The 20,654-nt window shown below is 34.5% G+C and overlaps 1 protein-coding gene across 2 annotated transcripts in view; it reads left to right on the plus strand.

The window, feature by feature from the left end:
- STXBP5L (syntaxin binding protein 5 like) overlaps positions 1-20,654 on the plus strand; it is a 383,427-nt gene that overhangs the window by 32,024 nt on the left and 330,749 nt on the right. For both annotated transcript variants that reach the window (XM_029214585.1, XM_029214586.1), the window contains exon 2: positions 16,785-16,882. In XM_029214585.1, coding sequence (XP_029070418.1) covers positions 16,785-16,882 — 98 coding nt within the window. The remainder of the gene's footprint in view (positions 1-16,784; positions 16,883-20,654) is intronic.

The raw sequence follows: 20,654 nt of genomic DNA on the forward strand, positions 1-20,654 counted from the left end.
AGCCCACAGCTAACATTGTACTCAATGGTGAAAAGCTAAAATCTATTCCTCTAAGATTAGAATTAGACAAGGGTACCCACTCTCACCTCTTCTCTTCAACATAATACTGGAAGTCCTAGCCAGACTAATTAGGAAAGAAAAAGAAAGAAAAGGCATTCAAGTTGGAAATGAGGAAGTAAAATTGTCTCTGTTTGTAGGTGACATGATCTTATTATATACAGAAAACCCTGAAGACTCTACTAAAAATCCTGTTCAAACTAATAAATTCAGTGAAGTTGCAGCATAAAAAAAAGCAACATATAAAAACCAGTTGCATTTCTATATGCTAACAATGAACTATCTGAAAAAGACATTAAGAAAACAATCCTGTTTAGAATAGCAAGAAAAAGAATAAAATACTTAGGGATGAATTTGACCAAGGAAGTGAAAGATCTGTACACCAAAGGTGTTCGTTCTTAAGGTTTCTTTTTCTTCATCTTTCTACTGCTACTACCCAAGGATCAGGGATTATAAATCTTTAAGTATTACCTTTGGGATTAATGTTTTTCAACATGAAAAATACCTTCATTCATAGCTTCTATTTCAGTAGATGAGGTTGGTATTCAGCTTCCAGTCTTCTCTTTCTTAACTTTTTCCCTACTATTATCTTGACATCCCTCCCACACTTTAAGAGTATAAACACTGCTATCATTATGATAGTCCCATTGTGAAAAGGTGTTTAGTCAATGTGTTGTTTTATAAAATGTGTCTCCCAGGTGTTGTCTTTACTAGGTATTTGTCTTTTGAGTTTTTGTTGCTGTGGTATTAAAAAATGTGTTGACCTTCTGAGAGTTATATTTTGGGCAGTGGAGTAAATTAATGGAAATTATGGGGGTATATGGAGCCAAAAAATATTTACACTGCTTCTGAAATTCTGCTTTGGTGGGTAGAACTCTTAGAGTCAGCATAAATAGCTCACATTTTGCCCTCTCAAGCATCCACCTGTTTCTCAGTTTTTACCTAATGGACTGAGTGTGCTGGCTATAGTTGAGGCCTATTACCAGCAGCAACTTGAGGTGGAGGCCTGACAGAGCGCAGGGTCACTGGCCTATATTTTTTCCCTTTGGTGATCTCTGCCAGCCTTTTTCTTTCCCCTTTGAGTGTGGACCTTGTTCTCCTATTCCTTCTTTTTTTAAACCATTTTTTAAAAAATTTAAGTATAATTAATGTACAATGTTTTGTTAGTTTCAGATGTACAACAAAGTGATTCAATTATACATATACATATATATCTATTTTTTCACATTCTTTTCCATTAGAGATTATTACAAGATATTGAATAGAGTTCCCTGTGCTATACAGTAGGTCCTTGTTGTTTATTGCATATATAGTAGTGTGTATATATTAATCCCAAACTCCTAATTTGTCTCTCCCCCTCTGCCCCTGCTATCCCTTTTTGTTCTCCCATTCTTAATTATAAATTTCTGAGTTCTTGTATCCATTTTTACTGTACCCTAAACCACCATACTTTTGCTGCTCTTGTTTTTTTCTGCCCTATTTTTTTGCAAAATGAACTGTTTTTACACATTCCAAGAAAATTAATAAGCTAACACTTTAGATTTTTATAAGTACCTTGAGGTATAAAGCCATAAGAACTTAAAGGTTGGCATGGATCAGTTTCTTCTTAACCTAACATGAAAGAGCTTATTCCAGAATGGCTCTGAGTAGTGGGAGGAAAAAAAAACATTTTTAGCATTTTGGGGACTTCCCTGGTGGCGCAGTGGTTAAGAATCCACCTGCCAATGCAAGGGACATGGGTTTGAGCCCTGGTCCGGGAAGATCCCACATGCTGTGGAGCAACTAAGCCCGTGCGCCACAACTACTGAGCCTGCGCTCTAGAGCTCGTGAGCCACAACTACTGAGCCCGTGTGCCACAACTACTGAAACTCGGACGCCTAGAGCCTGTGCTCCACAACAAGAGAAGCATCACACACCACAACAAAGAGTAGCCCCCGCTTGCTGCAACTAGAGAAAGCCCATGCGCAGCAACAAAGAGGAAGACTAAATAAATAAATAAAAAGGGGGAAAAAAAGCATTTTGCTGGTTTGTAATGCCCCTTTTTCCATACCCTATGACTCAAAGATCAGGGATGACCACAGCTCCTCCTTTTTTTGATACAATCTTAATATTTTCTTGATTGAAGCATGAAGCATCCTTCACTTGATTTTATTTACACAACTTAGTAAAGTTAGGAGCAGAAGTGTTTGGTTATTGTCTTTGTGGTTTCCCTTGATATTGATTCTACCCCAAGTTGAAACTCTGATATTTCTTATGATCCTTTTGAAAGGCATTTCTTGTTCTGATTTTAAATTCTTATCTTGCAAATCAGAAGGTTACATTCTTTCATCCTGAGACAAGATTAGAGTACCGAAAAGCTACATGGCTCTCATTTCCAAAGCTATCAATCGAACTGTTTATCCATTAGCTTGGTGACTTTGGATAGGTTGATTAACTTTACTAAGCCTCAATTTCTTCCTCTGTAATGACACCACCTACCTCATGGGGCTACAGAAATAAGGGCAAATTGAATGAGATAAACCATGTAAAGTGTTCTTCACTATACCCTGTACATAGTAAACAAATGGTGGTGACAGCAACCCTGGGGGCAAGGACTGTATGCATATAGTCTTCATTGTCTATTTCTAATGTAGCAAGAGGAAAATTTTCATTTTCACGTTCTTTGCAATTGACAGTAGATAGGCTGAGGAAAGAAAGACATCAGCTCTGCATTACTTCTTTGGTAGAGAGCAAAATGCTGTTTCTGCAAGTAGATTGTAAATTTAAATCTTATTTTATTTGTAATGGAGGCTCAAAATGTCTACCCTTCCTATTATTGGAAATTTAAGAAGGTGCCATCTGAGGAAGAGAGGTGGCTCTCAAATACTTAAAGACTATTTATACTAATAAAAATAACAATAGTATCAGCTATCTCAGTGGACTGTTTGAAATCCAAGTATGTAGCTCACAAGGGAATCAAACTAAATAAACAGCAAATCATTTTTAATAGTCTAACAGTAACTAAGTAGATAATTAGTCCTTTTGAATCAGGGAATATGCCACTAAATATAAGCCCATTGTTTGTTTCTTTTAAGGAATACATTCTTTGTGAGAAATATCTATTGGTCTGTCATGTGTCTCTAAGTCTGCCATTGTTTCTAGTACAAGTATTTGTATTAGGGGTATAGTATGGAATTGGAAAACACCTTGAAATAATTTAGTTCATTCCCTTTATTTTATAGATGAAGAAACTGAGAGCTTAAGTAATGTGTACAGGTTAGATAGTCAGTGACGGAGTTAGGACCTGGACTAGCTTTTCTAACTCCTAGTGCAATATTCTTCCACATCATCCTACCTGTAATTTTGCTTCACTAGATTTTTATTTTCTTTTCTTTTAAAAGTGATTTTTATTTTACCCCTAGTCCAGATTATTTTTCTATGACTACTGATTTCCATTTTTCTTATTTATCAATGGGAAAAGATCTTTAAGTTCCCAGAAATTTGTTTGATAGCTATATAGACATATAAAATAGATTCAAAGAAGATGTATATATTTCCTTTAAGCATGATACAGAATTAAGTTGAAATGTTAAATAAGTTGGGAATAGACACTAGTGTAGCCAGAAAGAAAATAAGGGTATCAAATAAGTAGGGTTTAAGCGGAAATACTAGGATAGTAAGAAAGATGGAATAGAAGTGATGACAGGAAAGGTACTGTGAGTGAATATAGAGAATGCCAAATCTGGGTTCTTGAAAGAGGTCTGGAAGTCTATGATGATGAGGCTGTGTTCATTTGAGGCTGGTGATATTAATTGTGATGCTCAGTTGAATTTAAAGGGAAGGAAGAATGATGTAGTCAAGGTGTATGATAGATTGAAGCAAGGATATTGAAGACATAAGGCTGTTAATAGGGCTCAGAGTAGAAAGAAAATATATAAGCCAGATGGTAAAATCACCTAGAAGATAAAAATGAGTCCTGTGGATGGAAGAAACAAAACATAAACGGTGGAAGTACTTTGGAGAGAACAATCTGGCCACATTGAAGACATTCTATCCTTCAGTTGTGTCCTTTATTAAACAGTAAAGATGATAGATTTGGATACCTTTGGGCATACCCATGGTTACTTGTTATTAGTGTGCTCGTATTCATATTACTTATGTCAATACGTATTTGTATATATATGTCTATACGTTTCTGTAGTCAGAATTAGGCCTGTTCATATGTTACTTGGTGTGTTTTTTTGAAGGTATGTTTTAGCATACCTACGTGATATTATGAGAGAACGTGATAATATGAGAGATAATGAGATAGTATTAGAGAAGATAAATTCATTTAATTTGAACGTGATTCCCTCATGTTTTGAAAGGACACCTTTCTATTAAGTTTAAATACTATAAACATATATTTACATACTATGCTCAATTTATAAAGCACATTTACATGCATTACCTCATTTATGAGTCAGATTTTTTTGGTAAGATTAACAGTGTGAACTATAGAGTCCAAGTTACTCACTATATGTGTTAAACTGTTGTAATAAAAATCAGTAGTTTTTTGAATGCCTGTAAGGCTGTTAAGCTTGAAACAACAGAATCTCTAACCTCAAGTAGTTTGTAATATAATATGGTAGGAAGAAACACAATTAGGTAGTAAAGAATAACCTACTTTTACATTAGATTTAATGATACATTAGTATCTATAACATATTCCCAATTAAATAACTATATATATTAAATATATTATCCAAGTGTGGGTTCTTTTTCTGTTCTAACACCTTAGCATTATGTAATTGCATGTGGTTACAATAATTCACGAAGGTGCTCAGAGGGAAAAGGGTGAGAATGATAACTATTGAACATTTAAAGTAAAATCTCAAGTGTGCTTTCATTACTATGGAAAGTTGAGACAATAGCTCCAGATACAGAGATATTCTAGATAAAGATTTTATTTCAATACTTATAAAATATTTGGTTGTAATTATTCATCTTTCTTAAAAATATAAGAGAATAATTTTTGAAGGAACTACTGCTTACATGGACAAATCATATTGATGAACTTTAAAAAGCCTAACTATTTAATCATAGCACTAAGCTTAGTGAAGGGGACACATTAAAGGCATGGTCCCTGCTCACAAAGGAGTTAGAACTTATTTGGGGAGATCAAAGGGCAATAATCATTCTTCAATAAATGCTACACTGTGGTGTTGGTTGAGAATTTTAGTAAATATTTCATGTAGGAGTGAGACCTTGACTTGGAATTTGAGAGATAAGTAGGTAAATATTTTATTTTTGAAAAACACTAATAATAAGGACCTCATTTGTTTATTACTATGTATAAATAAAATTTCCAGTTTTTCCTATGTGTAAATATATTTTCCTACAAAAAACTAGGTTTTTGTAGATACTTTGGAAAGAGACGCTTTTAGCAGCTTAAATCACACAACAATAATGAAAAAGTTTCTGAAGTATATAAACAAATAATTGCTTCTTGATTACTAAATCCTGATGGGATTTTGTTGTCCTAGCTACAACAGAAACTACATCAGCTCTGCATTTCTAATAGAATTTTAACAGTTGTGTTGTAACTTCTGTAGTATTAAATAAACATTGATACATATGAATATAATTCTATTATTAATCACTAAGTTCTAGTCTAGTGAAAAATATTTTGTCTCCCTAACCATTTTATATATTAGAAAATATATTATTCAATGCTACTGAATAAAACATTTATTTTTAGACTTTTAAAAAATTTGACAGACTTCAAATTAACAACCAAAAATAAAAATGGGGATTTCCCCCCAATTTTATTGGTAATTGGTTACTTTTAGTGGAGGGAAAAGTTGCTGATTTTTGTCTGCTTACCTTGTATCTAGACGACTTACCAGATTCTTTTTCTTCCAAAAAATTTTAGTAATTTGTTTTTTACTTTCCTATATTTATATATTATTTCAATTTCTTGTCTTACTAAATTAGCTCGAATCTCTAAAACAAAGCTGAACAATAATGGGAATAATGAACATGTATTTCTTCTTCCTGACTTTACTGGGAATACTATACCTTTCTGCTGTTTAGTATTATATTTGTTGTTATTTTTGTTATTGTTAATATTTATCATATATAATTAGTTTTCCTCTAATTCTATTTTACATAAGATGTTTACTTGGATTGACTGCTGAAGTTTATCAAATGTCTTTCCAGAACGTACTGATATAATCATGAGGTTTTATCTTTTTATTTGTTGATTTAATGAATGTCAGTATATATCCTGATATTGAGCTGTCTTTGTGTTAATTTAAATGAGATTAGGCAACCAAACTCTATCTAAACCCAACAGAGACATACTTTAAAATTTTATTTTCTCTTCCATCCTTATGAAAGAAAAAGTACTAACGATCTTCTTCTGGCTTTTTAAAGAAAACTCACATGTATTTATATTTTTCTGAAAATGCTATGTCAATTTAAATATTATTGTCAGGGGAACACATTAATAAATAAAACAACCAGTCAGAATTAGAGACTGCTTAAAAACTAAAGATTGCATTCACAAGAGGTAGCATCAATTTGTAGGGTATAGGCTCCTTTTTAGAAATGGCATTTGCGAAGACATTTATATGATGAAGAATATTATTTGCTTTTCTGTGTCTGTATCTTGTCAAGGTTTATTTTGTAAGCCGAAGTGCCCCCAGTTTCAAGGCTAAGGCCTGAAAAACTTAAAATTTAAATTAAGGAAAAGAAAAGGATGAAATATGTTAGTAACAAATGAAATATGAGGTATATGTACTTACTTAAATTTTTGGGATAAACAATAATTTGGTCTTGGTTTATCATTGTTAGTATACATTACTGGATTGGATTTACTAGTATCTTATTTAGTATTTTGTACCTATATTCGTAAGTATTTACTTTATAATGCTTAAAACAATCTGAAATTATGTATACTGTACTATGTGATGTGTTTCCTGTGAAATCACTAGGACAGACATTTTCATCACTTGTGGCCTTTGCAGCAGCCCATCCCTCTTTCTGTTCCTGGACCCAGGCAACAGCTGATTTGCTTTTAAGTCATTAGGGATTGTTTGAATTTTATGTAAATAGTCTGTCCCTTTCTCTCTCTTTCCCTCTCTGTCTCTTTCTCCTTCCTCTCTCTGAATCTATATACCTGTTGTGTTTAACATATTGAAAGATAATGTGGGCAATTGGGGAAAAGTTTGGGGTTGAATTAGTGACAAAAGCACATAAAAACTTAGCAAATGCAACTTAAAAAAATGTAACCTCAGGGAATAAAACATTTGTGAGGCAAAATAAGAGAGCAGTATTAATAGAGTGTTAACACTAACTGCTATGATTTATTGAGAAGATAGGGATATGGCAAGTGTGCTTGTATGTGTAATGAGGAGGTGGGAGAAAAGAGAGAGAATTTTTTGAAAAGTCAGTAAATAGCAATATAAAAATGTTATTTTCAGGGCTTCCCTGGTGGCGCAGTGGTTCAGAGTCCGCCTGCTGATGCAGGGGACACGGGTTCGTGCCCCGGTCCGGGAAGATCCCACATGCCACGGAGCGGCTGGTCCCGTTAGCCATGGCCGCTGAGCCTGCGCATCCGGAGCCTGTGCTCCGCAACGGGAGAGGCCACAACAGTGAGAGGCCCGCCTACCGCAATGTTATTTTCAGACACATTAGGTAAATGCCAAAACAAATAGCAAAAAGATCCTCTAGAAAGCAGGAAATGGGCGAGGGAAGGGGACAGATTATTTCTCATTTTCGTGACATGTCCTATAGAATTATCTGACTTTTTAAATTATGTGGCGTGATTGAGTTTGATGAAAATAAAACTAAAATGAATATAAAATTTTAAAATATTAATGATAAAATTACATTTCTGTTATATCTACTTCCAAATATCTTATCAAATGGGGGGTATATTTGGGCATTATTCTAATTTAATTTTTTTTTTTAATTTTTTGGCCACGCTACACAGCATGTGGGATCTCAGTTCCCCAACCAAGGATAGAACCCGCGCCCCCTGCATTGGAAGGGTGGAGTCTTAACCACTGTACCGCCAGGGAAGTCCCTCTCCTTTAATTTTAATATCAACTGCCTTTTAGATCTTTGAGCATGGTGGTTTTCTCAGTCTTTCAAGAGGTTTAAAAGTCTTAATGAGAAACTGGTACCAATACATCAATTGCCAAGGGCATTTGCATGAGTAGGTATTTTGCCATACTTGTGCATATAGAACAATCTTACCTTTCTATCGCAAAGTGACAGGGTTTCATAGGAACTTGTTATTTTTGTTACCATTATGCCACTCCATGGTGTCATATGCCTATCATAGTTCGCTTAGTCTTATTCTTCATCTAAGGGAGCAGGAAATCATTCAGCAATATTTTCAGGGATCTAAGATGACATCACATCTAGAGAAGAGCTATGGACATACACACATATCCCTAAAAACCCTCAAAGTTCAAGTAATTTGGCTGTTATTGGAAACAAATATCATTGAAATTGAGGGACTTTTCCCATCAATGGGAGTTGCTCCAGTTACAGTAATAATTGGTTTTTGCTTACCAAAATATGTGTGTCCATGTGAATGTTCTTTTTTGTAGTAGAATAGCCCAGATATTTTATCTCAGATTATATGACTTTATGACTTACTGAACAAATTTTGAGACTGTGGTTAATTTCCAGTTTCTGGATCCAAGATCAGGAATGATTTACCCCACCCTACCCTTTGCCCAGAGTGTAACATTTGTAGACCTAACCAGGCAAGTGAACTTATATCAGAAAAAGTACATATTATGTAATCATAAATATTGAGAGGCAAATTGTCTATCTAGAGGAAGTTTAAATAGAATTAATTTATTTCATAATTGTAATATTCTATCTTCTGTAATCTATAGGTAGTTTTATTTTCTATATCTGGTAGTTTTCAATTGTTGCATTCATGTTATTAGATGAAAACTGGTATATGATATTAGGAGTTCTATGCTCAGATTATAGAAATGATAGCTTTGGCATATCAGTAGTATAGAGATGATAAATATAAGCATGAATCACCAATACAGTAGCAAGTTGGAATAGAATAGCAAGTAGTATAGAATCAAAAGCCATATTTGTATCTTTTTAAAAATTGATTAATTTAGTTTTGGCTGCATTGGGTCTTTGTTGCTGTGTGCGGGCTTTCTCTAGTTGTGGTGAGCGGGGGCTACTCTTCATTGTGGTGCACAGGCTTCTCATTGAGGTGGCTTCTCTTGTTGCAGAGCACCGGCTCTAGGTGTGAGGACTTCAGTTGTTGTGGCACGTGGGCTCAGTAGTTGTGGCTCGCAAGCTCTAGAGCACAGGTTCAGTAGTTGTGGCACATGGGCTTAGTTGCTCCCCGGCATGTGGGATCTTCCCGGACCACGGCTCGAACCCGTGTCCCCTGCATTGGCATGTGGATTCTTAACTACTGGGCCACCAGGGAAGTCCCATATTTGCTTCTTTCATTTTTCAGACTAATGAGCAATACTAGGGAACATTCCCCATAAACTAACTTGTTGGTCTAATAAATATTTACTTCTTTTTAGGAATGAATGGTTGGTATGGGTGTTAGGATGACAGTTAAGATGTTTTAACAGACCATAATAGCTGAAGCTTAAACAATGTAGAAGTTTATTTCTCTTTCATGAAATCTGTCTAAGATTAAGCAACCAAGGACTGATTCAATGGCTTTATGGTATCTAGAACCCAACAAGGTCTTTCTATCTTGGTGCTCTACTGTCCTTGACATATGGCTTTCATCTCATTTTCTAAGATGGCTGATCCAATTCCTGCCGTTGAATCCATTTTCCAATTAGTAGAAAGGTGAGAAAAATAAGTTGTATTTGCCCTTATGTTTATGGGTTTATATCATTTCTGCTCTCATTCCTTTGTTTAGAATCTAATCTCGGCTGTGGAGGCTGGGAAATGTAGTGTGAACTGGATTGCCATGTGCTGAACTCAAAATTTTAGTACTATAGAAAAAGGGGAGAAGAAGATAGTGGGAAGCAACAGACAGTCTCATCATAGGTGGTTTTGAGGCTGTTTTGAACTATTATGATAATATTAAGCCCAGTCAGCCAGGCCTAATATGAGTTCTTCTTTGTCTCATACTGCCCTTGTTCCACACTGGCCCTTCGGTGTTCTCATTTGTATACTGAGGAAATTAAAATGAAAACTAAACTAAAGCTAAATGTTCAGAATTCCTTCCTAGCTGTGTTGTGGTTAGATTCTGCCAATGGAAGGTGCCAGATTAAAAGACACGAAGAAAGTAAGTCATTTTATTTCTGCTAGTGCCTTTTGCAGTGTCAGCAATGAGTACAAGTTTGTGTCTTTCATTTCAGAGATAGTAACAGCTTCCTAACTCAGGCTGACATGACCAGCATTTCCACCTATTTGTAACCATCTTTTTTTGCTCCAGATATCTAGAGAGATTTGTGTAACTTTTGGTACAGTTGGCCACCTTACCTCATCCCCTGTAATGTTTTGAAGGGAGAATGCTATGGACTGAATTGTGTTCTCCCAAAATTCATATGTTGAAACCCTAACCCCCAGGGTGATAGTATTTGGATATGGGGCCTTTGGGAGTTAATTAGAATTAGATGAGGTCATAAGGATAAGGCCTCATGATGAGATTTGTGGCTTTATAAGAGGAAGAGACAGAGATGCTTATCTCCCCATCATATGAGGACACAGTGAGAAGGTGACCATCTGCAACCCAGGAAGAGGGCTCTTACCAGCAACTGAATTGGCTAGTAACTTGATCTTGACTTCCTAGCCTTGAGAACTGTGAGAAATAAACATCTTGTTTAAGCTACCCAGTATTTTGTTATAGCAGCCTGAGCAGACAAATAGAGAGCAAAACAAAGCAAGAGAAACAAAATAATATTAGGAAAAATTAGATATTTAAGAACCTCATTTTATTTGTTCGTGATCAGCTTTGCTTATTTCACCAACTGAACATAAACTATAGTATTTCAACAACCCTTTCTGACTCTGTCTAAAATTGAGAATTTTTCACCTTGACAAGTTGTCTTCAGTTGTCCTACATTTTTCTCTGCTTCAATTTTTTTTTTTTTACTGCATCTATGCCATTCCAATTGATAGCCTTGATTCTTTTGAAATCAGCCAGGTATCCCAACTGATCCTAACTCCTTATTGTATACATTGTCTGATGATGCAATATCAGAATATTTGATATTCTTGAGGAGAACAGTATTTTTTCTTTCAAATTAAAATAAAATTCACCCAGTTAAAGCATATATTTCACTAGTTTTTAGTATATTCACAGTTATGTAACAACTACCATAATCAGTTTTAGAACATTTCATCACCCCCAAAACAACTCTGTACTCATTAGCAGTAAATGCCCATTATCCAGAGCCCCTCTCCCCCATTCCTAGGCAACCAGTAATATATGGGTTGGCCAAAAAGTGCCTTCAGTTTTTAAGTAAAAATAAAAGATACATTTTCATTTTCAACAAGAACTTTATTGAACAACCTATTCACCCTTTTGTTCCCCTACCGTTCTGCCATTTTTCAGGCAACTTCATAATTCCATATTCCCAAAACTTTTTATCTTTTTGAGCAAAGAACTTTTCCAGGTGCCTTTTACAGTCTTCCAGGGAATTGAAATTTCTTCTATTAAGAGAATTTTGTAAAGACCTAAATAAATGGAAATCTGAAGGTGCAATGTCTGGTGAATATGGTGGATGAATCAGAACTTCCCAGCCAAGCTGTAACAGTTTTTGCCTAGTCGTCAAAGAAACATGCAGCCTTGCATTATCCTGATGAAAGATTGTGCGTTTTCTGTTGACTAATTCTAGATGCTTTTCATCAAGTGCTTCTTTCAGTTGGTCTGACTGGGAGCAGTACTTGTTGGAATTGTTTCGTTTTCCAGAAGGAGCTCATAATAGAGGACTCTCTTCCAATCCCACCATATAAACAACATCAACTTCTTTGGATGAAGACTGGCCTTTGGTGTGGTTGGTGGTGGTTCATTTCATTTGCCCCAGGATCTCTTCCATTGCACATTATTGTACAGTATCCACTTTTCATCACCCGTCATAATTTGTTTTAAAAACGGAAGTTTTCATTATGTTTAAGTAGAGAATCGCATGGGAAATATGGTCAAGAAGTTTTTTTTCACTTAACTTATGTGGAACCCAAACATCAAAGCAATTAACATAACCAAGCTGGTGCAAATGATTTTCAACACTTGATTTGGATATTTTGAGTATGTCTGCTATCTCCAGAGGGGTATAACGTTGATTGTTCTCAATTAATGTCTCGATTTGATTGCTGTCAACTTCAACTGGTCTAATGACCGTGGAGCATCGTCCAGCGAGAAATCTCCAGCATAAAACTTCGCAAACCACTTTTGACACATTTGATCAGTCACAGCACCTTCTCCATACACTGCACAAATCTTTTTTGCGTTTCAGTTGCGTTTTTACCTTTCTTGAAATAATACAGAGTAATATGCTGAAAATGTTGCTTGCTTTCTTCCATCTTCAATTTTAAAATGGCTACACAAAAATTCACCAATTTTGGGCTTCCCTGGTGGCGCAGTGGTTGAGAGTCTGCCTGCCAATGCAGGGGACACGGGTTCGTGCCCTGGTCCGGGAAGATCCCACATGCCGCGGAGCGGCTGGGCCTGGGAGCCATGGCTGCTGAGCCTGTGTGTCCGGAGCCTGTGCTCTGCAACGGGAGAGGCCACAACAGTGAGAGGCCCGCGTACAGCAAAAAAAAAAAAAAAAAAAATTCACCAATTTTGATGGCTTTTTTTAAATGCACACTGATAAGACAGCTGTCACATACAATCTAACAGAATTGTTTTGAATAGAGTTAAAGATGACTAAGAGCTACTAGAGCCATCTTACAGAAAAAACTGAATGAACCTTTTGGCCAACCCAATAATTTCTGTCTCTATAGATTTTTCTATTCTGTACATTCCATGTAAATGGAATTATACAATATATGACTGGCTTCTTTCATCTTCAAGGTACATCCCTGTTGTAGCATGTATCATACTTCAGTTGCTTTTATTGATGAATAATATTCCATTGTACAGACATACAAATTTCATCTACTCATTCATCAGTTGATGAATGTTTGAGTTGTTTCTACTTTTTGAATATTTTGCGTCATGTTGCTATGAATATTTGTATAAAAGTTTTATATGGATTTCTTTTTTATTTTCCTTGGTTATATACCCAGGAGTGGAATCCCTGGGTTATCGTGTAACTCTATTTCACATTTTGAGGAAATGCCAAGCTATTTTCCAAAGAAACTACATGATTTTACATTTCTACCAGTAATGTATTAAGGCTCCAATTTCTCTACATCTTAGTCAGCCTGTATTAATATCTTTTTTTGTATCCATCCTAGTGAGTATGCCGTTATAGCTCATTGTGGATATGATTTGCAGTTTACTAATGGCTAATGATTTACTAATGGCTTACCATGTGCTTATTGGTCATTTATATATATTTTTTGGATAAGTGTCTATTAAGATCCTTTGCCCATTTTTTCAATTGAGTTATTTGTCTTTTTATTATTGAGTTGTAAGAGTTCTTTATTTATTCTGGATATAAATTCCTTATCAGATATATGATTTGCAAATATTTTCTCCCATTCTTTGGGTTTTCTTTTTACTTTCTTGATAGTATCCTCTACAGCACAAAAGTTTTTAAGTTTCACGAGGTTCAGTTTATCTATTTTTAATTTTATTGCTTGTGCCTTTTGGGTCATATGTAAGAAACCATTGCCTAATCCTAAGTCACTAAGATTTAAGCGTATGTTTTCTTCTAAAATTTTTATAGTTTTGGTCCTTACATTTAGGTCTATGATCCATTTTGAGTTAGTTTGTATATATTAGTCCAACTTGATTCTTTTGCATGTTGATATCCAGTTGTTGCAGTATCATTTATTAAAAGACTGTTCATTTCTCATTGAATTGTCTTAGCACCCTTGGCAGTAATCAACTGACTGAAAATGTGAACATTTATTTCTGGAATCTCAGTGCTGTTCCATTGATCTAAATGTTTATCCTATGCCAGTCCCTCATTGTCTTGATTACTGTAGATTTGTCTAAATTTTAAAAATGTGAATGCTCCAACTTTGTTCTTCCTTTTCAACATCATTTTGGTGTTCTGGGCCTCTTGAATACCCATATGAATCTTAGGGTCGACTTGTCAATTTCTGCAAAAAAAGCCAGCTGGGGTTTTGTTAGGGATTGCATTGATTCTGAAGATCAATCTGTGGAGTGTTGTCACCTTAACAATAGTATTTTAATCCATGGGTATGAGAAGCCTTTCTTTTTATTTAGGTTGTCTTAAATTTTTTTCAAAAGTGTCTTGTAGTTTTTAGCATGTAAGTTTTGTACTTCTTTTGTTCATTTTATTACTGAATATTTTATTCCTTTGGCTACTATTGTAAATGAAATTGTTCTCTTAATTTCATTTTTGGATAGTGCATTGCTAGTATATAGAAATATAATTGATTTGTACATTAATTTTGTAATCTTGCTTAACTTCTTTATTAGTTCTAATAATTTTTCAGTGTATTTCTTAGGCTTATATACACAAGATCATGTCATCTGCAGATAGTTTTAGTTCCTTTTTCAAAAAAATCTGATGTCTTTCTTTTTTTCTTGCCTAATTGCCCTGGATAGGATGTAGAAGTGGCAAGAGCGGACATACTTGTTTCATTCCTGATCTTAGAGGGAAAGCACTTATTCTTTCACTAATTAGTATGATGTTAGCTGTAGGTTTTTTGTACATGCCATTTATCAGATTGAGGAAGTTCTCTACAGTTCTGTTTATTCAGTGCTTTTTAACATGAGTGGGTGTTGGATTTTCTGAAATAATTTTTCTGCATCTATTGAGGTGACCATGTGATTTTTGTCCTATGTTCTATTGAGATAGGATATTACATGAATTTTTTGATGTTAAACCAACCTTGCATTCCTGGGATAAATTCTACCAAGTCACATTGTATTTCCTTTTTATATGTTGCTGGAATTGGTTTGCTAATATTTTATTGGGGATTTTTATACCTATATTAATTAAGAATTAGTGGTATTTAGTTTTCTTTTCTTGTGATGACTTTGTTTCTGGGATCAGGGTAATACTGGCCATAGAGTGAGTTGGGAAGTGTTCCCACCTGTTCTGTTTTTTTTTGAGAGAAACTATATTCGATTATTGCTCTCCACATTGATCTGCATGAAGATTATGAAGATCTTCCTGTTGACAATTCTGTTTATAAGTCAAAATAAGAAGGACAGTTCAGAATCAAAGGGAAACACCTCAGTTAAGGATCATGAATAGAAAATGGGTCTTCTTAGTAATAATTTTTTAACCAACTTAGTTGAGAATTCTTTGGAGGTTATAGAACAGTTGTTGGTTGGTTAAAGACATTGTGGTATATTCATACTATAATAAGCTCTGCAACTTTTAAATAGGTTGAAGCATTATACATCTAAACATATTTTTTGTGGAAATATTTCTATGATATACTGCTAAGGGAGAAAACCAGATTACAGATCTGGTTATATATTAGTTAATATGCATATGCATATATCTTCATATATGCTTTAAAAGAAAATGGGGAGTTTATGCAATGAACTCCTTGCTGTGTTTTCTCTGGGGAATGAGTTTTAGATAAACTACATGCTATAGTTAATCTTTTCATCTTCAAATGTTTACAAAAGCAATATTTTATTATAAAGATATTTCCATTAAAAATAGTTTTTGGAGCACTAAATATGTGGCTGAACAAGGTATAGAATCCCTTTTATCCTGACCTATGTGGGTCCTCTATTTTTTTGGAAAATTTCAACATTTCATATTGAAATTAGCTCCTGTCTAATATTGCATATTCCTTTTTTACATGTTAGTCTTATCTCTTTTGTGATATTATAAACTCTTTATATTTTCTTTCCTTTCTTTCCAGCTGTTTTATTATGAAAGCTTTCAAACATACAGAGGAGTTGAAAGAATTATACTGGAACACTCATATATGTATTTATATGTTGTCACAAATTTTATTGTACTGTTTGATGAGTTTTGACTAAAGTATACATGTGTGTAATTCAAACCTTGTCAAAATATAGAATATTACCTTCACTCAATAAAGTTCCTTCATACCCCTTCCATTCGGTTCTCCTCAAATCAACCACTGTTCTGATTTTTTTCACCATAGGTTAGTTTTACTTGTTTAGAATTTAATATAAATGTAATCATACTATATGTACTCTTTGTGTATTACTTCTTTTACTTAGCATAATATATTTGAGAATCATCCATATTTTGGCTTCTGTCATTAGTTTTTATCTTTTAATTGTTGAGTAGTATTCTATTGTATGCGTATACCACAGTTTTGTTTTTGAATTCTCTTGTTGATTGTCACCTGGGCTGTTTCTAGGTTGTTATGTATAAAGCTCTTAGGGACATATACAAATTATTATGTGGGCATCTGCTCTTCATTTCCTTGGGTACATACACAGGAGTGGAATTTCTAGGTCATAGGACAGGTATATGTTTAATTTTTAAAGAGCTACAGCACATTTTTCTAAAGTGGTTGTGTCATTTTACACTCCTACCAACAATACTTGGTAGTAGTTTTTAAAAAATAAATAATTATTTTAGTCATTCTGGTGGTTGGATAGTGGTATCTTGTGATTTTAATTTTTATTTCCCTGATGACTATTTTCACTGTTTTCTCTCTTTCAGACAGTTCGGCATGGTTTTCCTTATCAGCCCACAGCATTAGCCTTTGATCCAGTTCAGAAAATCTTGGCTATTGGGACGAGAACTGGTGCTATACGAATGTATCCTTATTTTTTGGTTCATTATTTGCTATATTAATACGAATTACATTTCCTTAAATATTTAGGTAAGTGAAATATTTATGACCAAATAAAGTTTACTGTTTCTTTAGCAATGAGTAACCCACATCATCAAATTTATTGGCATATATTTAATGTCTGTGAGATAAGTATTGATGCTCCTTTTAAAATCCCTGATATTGGTGATTTGTGTCTTCTACTTTTTCCTGATTAGTCTGGCTAGAAGCTTATCAGCTGCACTGATTTTCATAAGAACCAACTTTTGGTTTCATTGCTTTTCTGTATTGTTTTCCTATATTTTATTTCATTGATTCCTGGTTTGATTTTTTTTATTTCCCCTCTTTTGATTAATCTTGGGTTTCATTTTATCTTTTTCTAGTGTTTTAAGGTGGAAACTGAAGTCACAGATTTGAGAACTTTCTTCTTTTCTAATATATGCCTGTAGGGCTGTGAATTTCCTCCCCAATTTTGTTTTAGTGTCATCCTGTTTCTGTAAATGTTTTCCTCTAAAAGTTTTATAGTGTCTGGCCTTACATTTAGGTCTTTAATCCATTTTGAATTTATTTTGGTGTATGGTGTTAGGAAGTGTCCTAATTTCATTCTTTTACATGTAGCTGTCCAGTTTTCCCAGCACCACTTATTGAAGAGGCTGTATTTTCTACATTGTATATTCTTGCCTCCTTTATCAAAGATAAGGTGATCCTATGTGCATGGGTTTATCTCTGGGCTTTCTATCCTGTTCCATTGATCAATAATATTTCTGTTTTTGTGCCAGTACCATACTGTCTTGATTACTGTAGCTTTGTAGTTTAGTCTGAAGTTCAGGAGCCTGATTCCTCCAGCTCCGTTTTTCTTTCTCAAGACTGCTTTGGCTATTCAGGGTCTTTTGTGTTTCTATACAAATAGTGAAATTTTTTGTTTTAGTTCTGTGAAAAATGCCATTGGTAGTTTGATAGGGATTGCATTGAATCTGTAGATTGCTTTGGGTTAGTAGAGTCAATTTCACAATATTGATTCTTCCAATTCAAGAACATGGTATATCTCTGCATCTGTTGGTATCATCTTTAATTTCTTTCATCAGTGTCTTATAGTTTTCTGCATACAGGTCTTTTGTATCCTTAGGTAGGTTAATCCCTAGGTATTTTATTCTTTTTGTTGCAGTGGTAAATGGGAGTGTTTCCTTAATTTCTCTTTCATATTTTTCATCATTAGTGTATAGGAATGCAAGAGATTTCTGTGCATTAATTTTGTATCCTGCTACTTTACTAAATTCATTGATTAGCTCTAGTAGTTTTCTGGTAGCATCTTTAGGATTCTCTACATAAAGTACATCATCTGCAAACAGTGACAATTTTACTTCTTCTTTTTCGATTTGTATTCCTTTTATTTCTTTTTCTTCTCTGATTGCTGTGGCTAAAACTTCCAAAACTATGTTGAAAAATAGTGGTGACAGTGGACATCCTTGTCTTGTTCCTGATTTTAGAGGAAATGGTTTCAGTTTTTCACCATTGCGAATGATGTTGGCTGTGGGTTTGTCATATATGGCGTTTATTATGTTGAGGTAAGTTCCCTCTGTGCCTACTTTCTGGAGGGTTTTTATCATAAATGGGTGTTGAATTTTGTCGAAAGCTTTTTCTGCACTTATTGAGATAATCATATGGCTTTTATCCTTCAGTTTGTTATTGTGGTGTATCACATTGATTGAATTGCGTATATTGAAGAATCGTTGCATTCCTGGGATAAACCCCACTTGATCATGGTGTATGATAATTTTAATGTGTTGTTGGATTCTGTTTGCTAGTATTTTGTTGAGGATTTTTGCATCTATGTTCATTAGGAATATTGGTCTGAAGTTTTCTTTTTTTGTGACATCTTTGTCTGGTTTTGGTATCAGGGTGGTGGCCTCGTAGAATGAGTTTGGGAGTGTTCCTCCCTCTACTATTTCTTGGAAGAGTTTGAGAAGGATAGGTGTTAGCTCTTCTCTACATGTTTGATAGAATTTGCCTGTGAAGCCATCTGGTCCTGGGCTTTTGTTTGAAGATTTTTAATCACAGTTTCAATTTCAGTGCTTGTGATTGGTCTGTTTATATTTTCTGTTTCTTCCTGGTTCAATTTCGGAAGGTTGTGCTTTTCTACAAATTTGTCTATTTCTTCCAGGTTGTCCATTTTACTGGCATATAGTTGCTTGTAGTAATCTCTCATGATTCTATGTATTTCTTTTTTTTTTTAAACATCATTATTGGCGTATAATTGCTTTACAATGGTGTGTTAGTTTCTGCTTTATAGCAAAGTGAATCGGCCATACATATACATATATCCCCATATCTCCTCCCTCTTGTGTCTCCCTCCCACCCTGCCTATCCCACCCCTCTAGGTGGTCACAAACCTTTATGTATTTCTGCACTGTCAGTTTTCACTTCTTTTTCATTTCTAATTCTGTTGATTTGAGTCTTCTCCCTTTTTTCTTGATGAGTCTGGCTAATGGTTTATCAATTTTGTTTATCTTCTCAAAGAACCAGCTTTTTGTTTTCTTGATCTTTGCTATTGTTTCCTTCATTTATTTTTTATTTTTTATTTTTTTTGCTCTCATCTTTATGATTTCTGTCCTTCTGCCAACTTTGCTTTTTTTTTCATTCTTCTCTAATTGCTGTAGGAATAAGGTTAGGTCGTTTATTTGAGATTGTTCTTGTTTCTTGAGGTAGGATTGTATTGCTATAAACTTCCCTCTTAGAACTGCTCTTGCTGCATCACATAGGTTTTGAGTCATTGTGTTTTCATTGTCATTTGTTTCTAGATATTTTTGATTTCCTCTTTGATTTCTTCAGTGATCACTTGGTTATTTAGTAGCGTATTGTTTAGCCTCCATGTGTTTGTATTTTTTACAGTTTTTTTCCTGTAATTGATATCTAGTCTCATAGCATTGTGGTCAGGAAAGATAATTGATATGATATCAATTTTCTTAAATTTACAAAGGCTTAATTTGTGACCCAAGATATGGTCTATCCTGGAGAATGTTCCATAAGCACTTGAGAAGAAAGTGTGTTCTGTTGTTTTTGGATGGAATGTTCTATAAATATCAATTAAGTCCATCTTGTTTAATGTGTCATTTAAAGCTTGTGTGTCCTTATTTATTTTTATTTTGGATGATCTGTCCATTGGTGAAAGTGGGATGTTAAAATCCCCTACTATTATTGTGTTACTGTCGATTTCCCCTTTTCTGGCTGTTAGCATTTGCCTTATGTACTGAGGTGCTCCTGTGCTGGGTGCATAAATATTTGCATTTGTTATATCTTCTTTGATTGATCCCTTGATCATTATGTAGTGTCTTTCTTTGTTTCTTGTGATAGTCTTTATTTTAAAGTCTGTTTTGTCTGATATGAAAATTGCTATTCCAGCTTTCTTTTGATTTCCATTTGCATGGAATATCTTTTTCCATCCCCTCACTTTCAGTCTGTATGTGTCCCTAGGTCTGAAGTGGGTTTCTTGTAGACAACATATATATGGGTCTTGTTTTTGTATCCATTTAGCCTGTCTATGTCTTTTGGTTGGAGCATTTAATTCATTTACATTTTAGGTAATTATTTATATGTATGTTCCTATTACCAGTTTCTTAATTGTTTTGGCTTTGTTTTTGTAGGTCTTTTCCTTCTCTTGTGTTTCCTGCCTAGAGAAGTTCCTTTAGCATTTGTTGTAAAGCTGGTTTGGTGGTGCTGAATTCCCTTAACTTTTGCTTATTTGTAAAGGTTTTAATTTC

This window comes from Monodon monoceros, unplaced genomic scaffold (assembly GCF_005190385.1).
Source record: "Monodon monoceros isolate NGI ecotype Baffin Bay Population unplaced genomic scaffold, NGI_Narwhal_1 Super_Scaffold_11, whole genome shotgun sequence".
NCBI lineage: Eukaryota > Metazoa > Chordata > Mammalia > Artiodactyla > Monodontidae > Monodon > Monodon monoceros.